Raw genomic sequence first — 9,531 nt, forward strand, 5'->3', positions numbered from 1 at the left:
CTAGTGATTCATCTGAGGACATTTTTCATTATGGGATTCTTGGCAAAAGCTCTTCCCTGCTAGATCCACTATTAATAAAAGAGCATCAATGCTTTCTGAAATGGCAGACTACTCAGGGTATTTCAGCTTTGGTTCATAGAGAGGGGTAACCCTATAGCCAGCATAACATGTTACAAAGTTGATCACTTGGATTCTAGCTTCACAAGATTTTGAGTATATGTACCCATGGAATAAAATTTCAACCTGTGTCGGTCGGCATGGACGAGATTTTTTTATTTTGCTCCCGCATCGAGACACGGAAGAAACCAGCACCACTATCTTGACCTCTCAATCCATCTTCCATGCATCTCCTCGTGATCTCCTTGACAATTAATGTCCTCAACCTCACTATCTGTCCACACAATCTCCTGAAACACATGAGGGTGAAACCCTAATTTAACTAGTTCTCCACACGTTAGCATCTCATTTAGCATGGGTGACGATTATAACCTCCCAACAGAGCAGCACCTCCTTCCCCCAACATCCCAATGGAATAGTGCTTCCTCCTCCAGACAAACAATACCTCTTCCGGCATCAACCACACCTCCAACTATCAGAAGAAACAATGCCTCCTTTTCCTCCAGCATCGTTGATACCTTCAACCTCCAGCTTAAGCTTCTTCACTTCTTCCTCTTCTTTCTCCTCCTCATCCTCCTTAACCTCCGTTCTCTGACTATTGCCAATGCAGTGCTCCTATGTGTGGCATTTCAGGCATTCCATGTGCCTGTGTAGTATGTTTATTTATGCTTCATATTTCTCTTTCTAATAGTCAAATTTGCATCCCTATATTTCTTGCTGCAAGATAGAAAAACTGACATGGGAAATTGATTCAATAAATGACACTTTTGAGCCAACGGCGTCCCTTTCTGGTCATAAAGTTGCAGTGACATCATTTATGGTGGGTGGCATGCTTTACTCTGCCTTACGCAATTATATATACTGTTACGTGTGTATATAAATATGTATCAAAATTGTATCAGTACGTTATAATATGATACGGAAATCATATAGTTCCGGTCAGCCCTAAACTAGAGCACATTCAAAATTTTAGCACCAACTCCAGTAATATTGATGACTAATAAACGTAAACTCCAAATTGAACCAATTAATGCTGCCCCTTGAGATTATGTTTCTCTTCCAGAACCGTCCCAAATCTAAAGTTTTATTTGCATCTCCCCATTGCTTTTCAAAAAGGTCCCTCATATGGTACTACTTTACATATTCTTTTAGATATCTCTTATGCTTCTCTATCACCTTATTATTTTGCCTTCATTTCATTTAACTTCACGTTGCATTTCTAAGATTGCTTTAGAGGCACTATCTGATTAGGTATGTGATAGGCTATGGTTGATGAGATGACGGTCTTACATCCGAACGACACTTGAGAGTTAGTTCTCTTCCACCTTACAAATCTTTACAGTTGGGCATAAGTGGATATTCACTATTAAGCTCACACCTATAAAGATATTATCGATCAATTGAAGATTCACTTGATAGCTAAAAGATTAACATTAATTTTAAAAGAGATGAGCCTTCATACATTTTTTTCTACGGCTAAAAAAACATCAGCTAACCTTTTTCTTACATTGGTAGTTATATCTAAGTGAGTATCATATCAATTAGACATTAAATGATTTCCTTTAAGGTAATCTATATGATGAGGTATAGATAGCGTATCCTCCTAGATTTAGTACTTGGAGGGTAGATAGGTCTATTGCATAAACTAAAGAGGTTTTCTATGACCTAAAATAATTTTCTAAGGATGGTTTAGTAAATCAGCTTTGCTCTTCTTTAGTTGGGATAATCAAAAGTATACAAGCTTACTTTTAGTTCGTTGTTGTTTATGTAAATGATATCATCATTGATTATGACTATTTAAATAAAAAAAGCTCAAAGCATACCTGCACCAGCAATATTGCATGTCCAACCTAACAATCTTGGCAACATAAAATACTATCTTGCATAGGGAGAAATCTATATCTCTCAAGGAAAGTAAGTGTTTGGCATGCTCGATGAGATTGATGTGTTGAGTAAAGTGATTTTAATGTCAAGTTGAAGTAAAAAAACAAGAGTAATTATTATTTGATTTATAGAAGTACACAAGATTAATTGAAAAGGTGAACTCATACTTGTCAAAAGTGTGAGGTGCAAAAAAGCACTCTAGGGTCTAGGGGCACAAAGTGAAGCACGCACCTTACAGAAAAAAATGCAATAAACAAAATATTTTAAAAAACTAAAAATAAACCAAAAGTTTTTGAAAATGTGATGGAGTTGTAATATTTGACATGGTTAAGACATCTGAAATAAATAATAATCAATCAATAAAAAATACAAAATAACAATAACCAAGTCTTATCTCATTAGGTGGGATCGACTATATAGATCCTTTTACGTCATTTAGCTCTATCTCCTATACTATCATCATCTATATTTAAATAAATTTTATCATATTTTATTATTGCTAACCAAGTCTTTTTTGATCTTCCTCTTCCTCGTTTGATATGTATACTTGTCATAATTTCATATCGTCTATTGCCTGGAGCATTTATTTGTCGTCTAAGTACATGTCTGTACCATCTTAAAGGTGTCTCTAAGAGTTTTCCCTCAATAGATGCAGCTCAAGTTTTCTCTCTCTAACACTCTCATTTCTTATTTTGTCTATCCTTGTATGTCTACGCATCCACCTTAACATCCTTATCTCTGCAACTCTCATCTTCTGCTCATATGCTTGAGTCATAGCCCAACATTCAGCTCCAAATAACATAGCAGATCTAACTGCGATGTTGTAGAACTTTCCTTAAAGTTTTAGATATACTTTACGGTCACATAAAACACCCGACGCCCTCTTCTATTTCAACCATCCTGCTTACAATCCCTTTGCAAAAATGATCCTAAATATTTAAAGTTCTCGATTTCGAACAACTCGTCATTTCCTATCTTAATAATTGTCTCATTAAACTAAAATTCCATATATTTAGTGTTTCCTGCCAAGATTATAATTTAGCATTTACTCATTCACGTATTTCATCTACCAAAATAGTATTATCTGCCAACAGCATGCACCACGGTATTGTGTCTTGAATGTGTGTAGTGAGTTTGTCTATAATTAGTATAAAAAGATAGAGATTTATAGTTGATCCTTGATGTAACCCTATGTTTATTAGAAATGCTTCAGTTACTCCGCCTAAAGTCTTTACTCTGATCGTTACATCCTTGTACATATCCTTAATTAGTTTAATATATGTTACGCTAACACCTCTCTTTTCTAGAATTCTCCATATAATTTCTCTTGTAACTCTATAATAAGTTTTTTCTAAATCAATGAATATCATGTGTAGATCTTGTTTTTACTCTCAATATTTTTCAATTAGTTGTTTATGAAGATGTATAACTTCTATTGAAAACTTTCCAGGCATGAACCCAAATTGATTTTCGGTCACCGTGGTCTCCTTACTTAATCTTTTTTCTATTATTTTTTCTCAAAGTTTCATGGCATGACTCATTAGTTTAATGCCCCTATAGTTTGCATAATTTTATACGTCTCCCTTATTTTTATACAAGGGAACTAGAGTACTTATCGTTCATTGATCAGATATTTTTTTCATTTTCAATATCATGTTACGTAATTTTGTAAGTCATTCAATACCCATTGTACATCCCATTTAAAGCATGTTTACTTCTAAAATTTAAATTCTATGATAAAAATTTAAATTTCTACTCATTTGACCAACCTAAATTACCTAAGTTAAGTTGGTCACCTAAACCTTCATTAAAAAGTTGATAAAAATACCTCTTTCACCGCTCTTTTATTTCTCCATCGTTTATTAGTACCCTATTACATTCATCATTAATATATTTTATTTGGATAAAAAAAATACAAAACAGTAAAAAAAAAATTATAGAAAATAAATTAACATGGATTAGGCAACTTAAATCAATAATAATTACAGCTGAAATCAATAATAATCACAACTGCAACTCAAATCAATAATAATCACAACTGAAATCAATAATAATAAATAAATAATACAAAACGGTAAAAAATAATATCCTTACCAATATTGAGAAAGCAAATAGCAAAGGAAAATGGAAGAAGATGAGGCGGCGACAAGGCGGATGGGCGATGACGGCCAGGCAAACGAGGGGAGGTAGAGGGCTAGAGGCGAGAGAAGATCGATTGATTTAATGAAGGTTTAAGGCTTCAAGTCTTTCACCTTGGCAGCAGTGGCAGGAAGTGGCGAAATGCAAACGAGAGGCAGCTAGAGGCGAGAGAAGATGGGTTTAGGGCTTTTTAAGCCTTTCACCTTGGTGGCAGCCAGGCAAACGGGAGGTGGCGAGAGACGGACAGGAGGCGGAGGGCCAGAGGCGAGACTCATGAGAATATCAATGGGTTTAAGGCTTTTAAGCCTTTCCCTTTTTAAAAAAAAAATTAATAACTCTGCTAAACTTAAAAAGAACAAAAAATTGACTTCTTTAAAGCGCAAAAGTGCACGCCTCGAACTTTAACGAGAAGCGCAATGAAGCGCACGCTTCAAAGACCTCGTGCGCTTCCAAGGTCTCTCAAGCACAAGGCTTGCGCCTTGCGTCGCTTTGCACTTAAGCAAGCGAAGCGCAACGCTCGCTTTTGACAACTATGGGTGAAGTATATAGTACTAGCCCTGAAATCTCTTTTTTTTACTTTGATTCGTCAATTTCTTGAGATTTTAAATCATAATAAATAGGAAGCAACCTAAAATATTATATGATATTTCAAGAGTAAATAAAAGAAAAATGTCTCTTGTGGCATGACCATGGCTATCTACAAATTGTTGATTGTAGAAATTCATATTAGATAGGCTCTCCCGCAAGTAGGAAATCCACTTTAGAATATTATGTTATTCTTAAAGACGATCTTACACCTTGGAAAACTAAAAAGGCAATCATTATATCCACGTTAACCAAGGGGCAAAGTAAGTTCAAAAGTCATAGCTCTTGTTATATAAGCTTATCTAACTCAAACCATTAATGACTAAGCTAGAATGATCTAATAAATTAATAAAGTATTATTATGAATATCATGTTGTCCTACGTATTGCTTCCAATCTTATCTTTCATGAGGATGAATAAAGCATACAAGCAAAAAAAGCAATAGAAGGAGATCCTAATTAACTAGCAAATTTACTCATTATATCTTTTATAAAGTCCTAGAATTGAGCGTATTTGTAGGATTTAAAAAATATCAGTAATGTAGCTTGAAAGGGAATGTTGAGGTGCAAAAGAATTGGGTTTAATTTAAACATACCGAGACGAGGGGAGTAAATATAAAAGAACAAAAATTATATTCTATATCAGGGGTAAAGGGGACTACCTAGAGATGAGACACCTTAATAATTTTTCCCATTAGCTTCTAAAGCTAGAGTTTATTTCCAACAAAAAAATTTCAAATCTCTAGCAAATATTGATCCTGAATGTGGTAAAAATCAATAAGATGAAACCATGGTCAAAACATCTCTACAAACCCAATGGCATTCATATTAGAAAGTGTATTCATACTTTTGTCTTCAGCCTGGCCATAAAACTGATACATTTCTATAAGCTTGAGTACAGTTTTAATCATTGCATATAATTAAGTTACATAATACAAGAGCTATTATAGCAGAACCCACACCCTCATCAAAATCATAAACTGCCCCCCTACCTAAAGAATATCACGCAAGTCACAGAATCCATTCAGTCACAAAATGGTAAATGAGATCAAAATGCATAAAAATGAAAGTAGATAGGAAAAGTTAGTCCTCTCCAAGGTTCAAAAATCTCGAATCGTGCCAAAGTTTCGGTCTTTGATTGGAACCATATTGTTTCAATATCATGTCGATGTTTCGATGCATGTTGCACATAATAGATTGGAGTTGAAGGAAGCAGATGAAACATAGGAATGAGTTTGTACCAAGCAGATTTTAAATCTTGTACCTATCTCATGAAATAGTTGAAAGATATCATTCTAGTAAATTTCCGAAACTCGATACCAATAAGCACAATATCTCCTTTTGCTTCATCTCCTTCCTCATTCAATCTCAATTCTATCACTGACACCCTACATTAGAACGTCAGCATGATAGTGGAACCTAATACTACCTAATACTGAAACAATACTTTTCCGATTAAATACCAAAACTATAGCATGATCTTGATATCGAGTGGTATTGAATTTCAATGATTTACCGAAACAATACATTTCAACCGTTTCGCCCCGGCACACAAGATTTCAAACCATGGTCTTCTTTTTTACATCCCAACAGTAATTAGAAGTACGGAAACAATGAAGTATGAAAAGAAGAGAAATGATTAGACTTACACTATCTGCCCAATCTGGTTTTTCAATTCCCTCTGGTACCAAACGCTGCTTGGATATTGGATATGGCCTTAATGTTCTGTAAAATTGGAAAATGCAAGTTCCACAAAAAGCAAAAAATAAAAGAATAATTTAGACCCATTAGAAAGAGTCATTTAGATTTCAGAGCTTAGCTCAAAAAACAATGTCAAAATGGTAGCATTTGCAGCTAATAGAGAAAGATCCAACAAATGGAACCAATATGATCTTAATGATCATCAACTTTAGTACTTTTATAGCCTGACAAGAGCTGTAATGCAAAGCTAACAAATAAGACACTCTTGAGAAAGTTCAATGGGATAAAATGTAGTACAGTGCAATTGAAATACTATCAATTGATTGCAGAACCAAAAGAGGTGACCACAATAACAAATAACATTTATAGTTAGTTACGCCTCAAACTACATCAATTAGAGGAAGCTTGAAGAGTATTTTTGTATTCATATCTACCACTCATGAGGGCGATAAAGTATTCCTTGTGGTTCCAAGTTCATGCAACACAGTATTCAACCAACTTGCTCAGAAGTAGGACCGGACAAGATTGCGCACACATACATATATATACATGCATACACACATATATATGTATGTACGTGTATATATATACATATGCATATATATGTGTGTGTGCATACATATATATGTACATGCATAAATATATGCGTGTGTGTGTGCATATATATAGACACACATACTTATATATATCTATATATATATATATAGCTCTCCATAAATTCATGGATATCAAGCTAAGGTAATTCCTTCTAGGTACAAACATGAATTAAGATGGAAACAAAAGAATACCCTGTCCAATCAAAATGGGGAAGTTGAGATGTTCGAGTTTGGCCTTTCCTTAAGCAATATAGCCAACCATCAGAAGACTGGTTGGATGGAACACTTCCACTAACATGTCCCAAGTTTGATCCAAGATGTACGGACTTATGAAAGCTCCAAGAAGCTTTAAAACAATCTTGTGTGCTGCAAGTAAATTGATGTTTCGAACTTAATAAATATACAACATATAATCTACCAGATCAGAAGGGAAACAGATAGTATAAGAACTTAAAAGCAAGTCAGAGATTCAACCAATCCTGGAACCAGAGCTTAGAATTCTCTTTTTCTTTTTTCAAAGATGTCCCTTTATAATGAAATGAGGACCCTCCAAATATAGTAACAAGATTTAAAACATAATAAATAAGGCAGAAAATGTGACAAACCAGAATGCAGCACCTTGTCGAGGTAGCTTTAGCTCCACACATTTGGGGCATCTACATAGAAAGCACAAAATGTCATATCAATTATCATAAATAAAGTACTTACAAGGAACAGGGTATATTCAAAGATTACATGTGACAAAATTTTAAAAATTGAAAATAACATATCCAAATATGCAAAACAATGAAGTACGAATTAGAAATCAACATGATTGTTAATTATATGTTTTTTCCTACTGTAATCCCTCATGTCATTCATAGGAATTCATCATCACTCAATTTTTCATTTTTTTCTTATCGATTCTAAAGTGTAAAGATAGTGTCAAAGAATACAATATACTCACAAATACATACAAGCTTAATTTCACAATATGCAAACAAGACATATTGTGCCATCATCACATATTATGAGATTGATTGCAAAGTCTTATTACCAAATATTCCTCAAATATTCAGTAATTTCTAGTTGACTCAAAGAACCTGCTGATTAACCCACATATCTCTTCAATCCCATTAGAAAGATAGAACAAATAAACTTGAGTTAATAAAAGTTGGAATCAGAATTTAATTTTTGAAACACTAGTGACCAGCATATGCAACAACCTTCTCAAATAAATTCATCGATTCATTAATCCATAATGTTGAAATTGATCAAAGCACTTACTGAAGAAAAGCGGGTTTGCCACAACGAACACAGGAAAGAGATGATTCAGTTGGTGAGCTCGAATCCTTGTCCATCAGGGAAAGAGTTCTGTATCATCAAAAAGAAATTCATATGAATTCCACATCATATTCAAAAAGCAAAAAATGAAATATAATTCAAAATTTCCAATTCCTACAAAGAGATTGAATCTCGAACTTATGCATAGAAAACATTATAATAGAGCACTTAAGCAGAAACACGAGAAAAGGTCCGAATTCAAAATGAACAAATATTCAATTCGGTAACCAACTTAGAATTAAGGACTTTTTCCATCGAGAAGATTCCAAACTTGCAGTCCAAAACAACAAGAAAACACCAGAAACTGAATCATCTTATTCAAAGATGGAGAGCAAATCACGAATTTAGCTGGACCAAGGTAAAAATGAAGGGAAACAATAAGTAAAAAGAGGTATCTTACTGGAGTATTCGGATACTAATTAGTAGCCCTGGAGGAAGGAGAGCGATATGGCGGATCGAGGGACTAGGGTTTTGGCGAGGAAGAAACGACGACTAGAAATGGACAGGGCCTTTTAAACAAAAAAAGTAATTGGACTTTTATACCCTCAGGGTAAAATCAAATCTGAAAATATTTTTTCCATATCTTGAAAATTGAAAATTGAAAATTAAAAATTGAAAATTGGGTTTATCAAAACAAAAGATATATTCACCTCAAATTTTATAATTTTGTTTTATTTAATATTAAATATGATGACTAGCGGTGTAACACGACGGCTCTTGATCCGGTCAAGCAGGTGGCCCACATTTTTTTTAAGTAATACTTTTAGTTTTATTTTGTTGGGTAATTTTCTAAAGAGCACAGCATTTTATTCTCCTCGAAGAGTCCTAATTCACTCTTTTCTGCTCTTTCCTTTGCAGGTTAAATTCTCTTTTTTATTTCCTCTCCTCTTTTCTCTCTTCTATTTTCTTTTGTTTTTTTATCATCCTGAAAATCAGCCCAACTTAAATCTCTCTTCAATTTTTTTCTATTTTTTTATCCTACTGATTTTTAAACATCAGCACCCCGACTTATCTCTCTTCTAATTTTTTTATTTTTTTGTCATACGGATTTTTAAACATTACCATCACAACTTATACACTAATACTATCAATAATATTTTTCAAAGATAATAAAGAATGATATATTTGGACTCTGAAACACTTAAAAACTCATAGTAGTTAAAATGGATTTAATTAGAATTCTCTAG

General features: G+C 33.8%; 1 protein-coding gene across 1 annotated transcript in view; it reads right to left on the reverse strand.

Annotated features, from left to right (window-relative positions):
* Positions 1 to 8,856, reverse strand: part of LOC122051102 (methionine aminopeptidase 1A-like) — a 32,985-nt gene extending 24,129 nt beyond the window's left edge. The window contains exons 1-5 of the mRNA XM_042612059.1: positions 8,745 to 8,856; positions 8,288 to 8,374; positions 7,627 to 7,677; positions 7,214 to 7,387; positions 6,374 to 6,449 (exon numbers count right to left, since the gene is read on the reverse strand). Of these exons, the coding sequence (XP_042467993.1) occupies positions 6,374 to 6,449; positions 7,214 to 7,387; positions 7,627 to 7,677; positions 8,288 to 8,361 (375 nt within the window). The 5' untranslated portion in view covers positions 8,362 to 8,374; positions 8,745 to 8,856. The remainder of the gene's footprint in view (positions 1 to 6,373; positions 6,450 to 7,213; positions 7,388 to 7,626; positions 7,678 to 8,287; positions 8,375 to 8,744) is intronic.
* Between the last annotated feature and the right edge of the window lie 675 nt (positions 8,857 to 9,531).

Source organism: Zingiber officinale, chromosome 3A, assembly GCF_018446385.1.
Source record: "Zingiber officinale cultivar Zhangliang chromosome 3A, Zo_v1.1, whole genome shotgun sequence".
Taxonomy (NCBI): domain Eukaryota; kingdom Viridiplantae; phylum Streptophyta; class Magnoliopsida; order Zingiberales; family Zingiberaceae; genus Zingiber; species Zingiber officinale.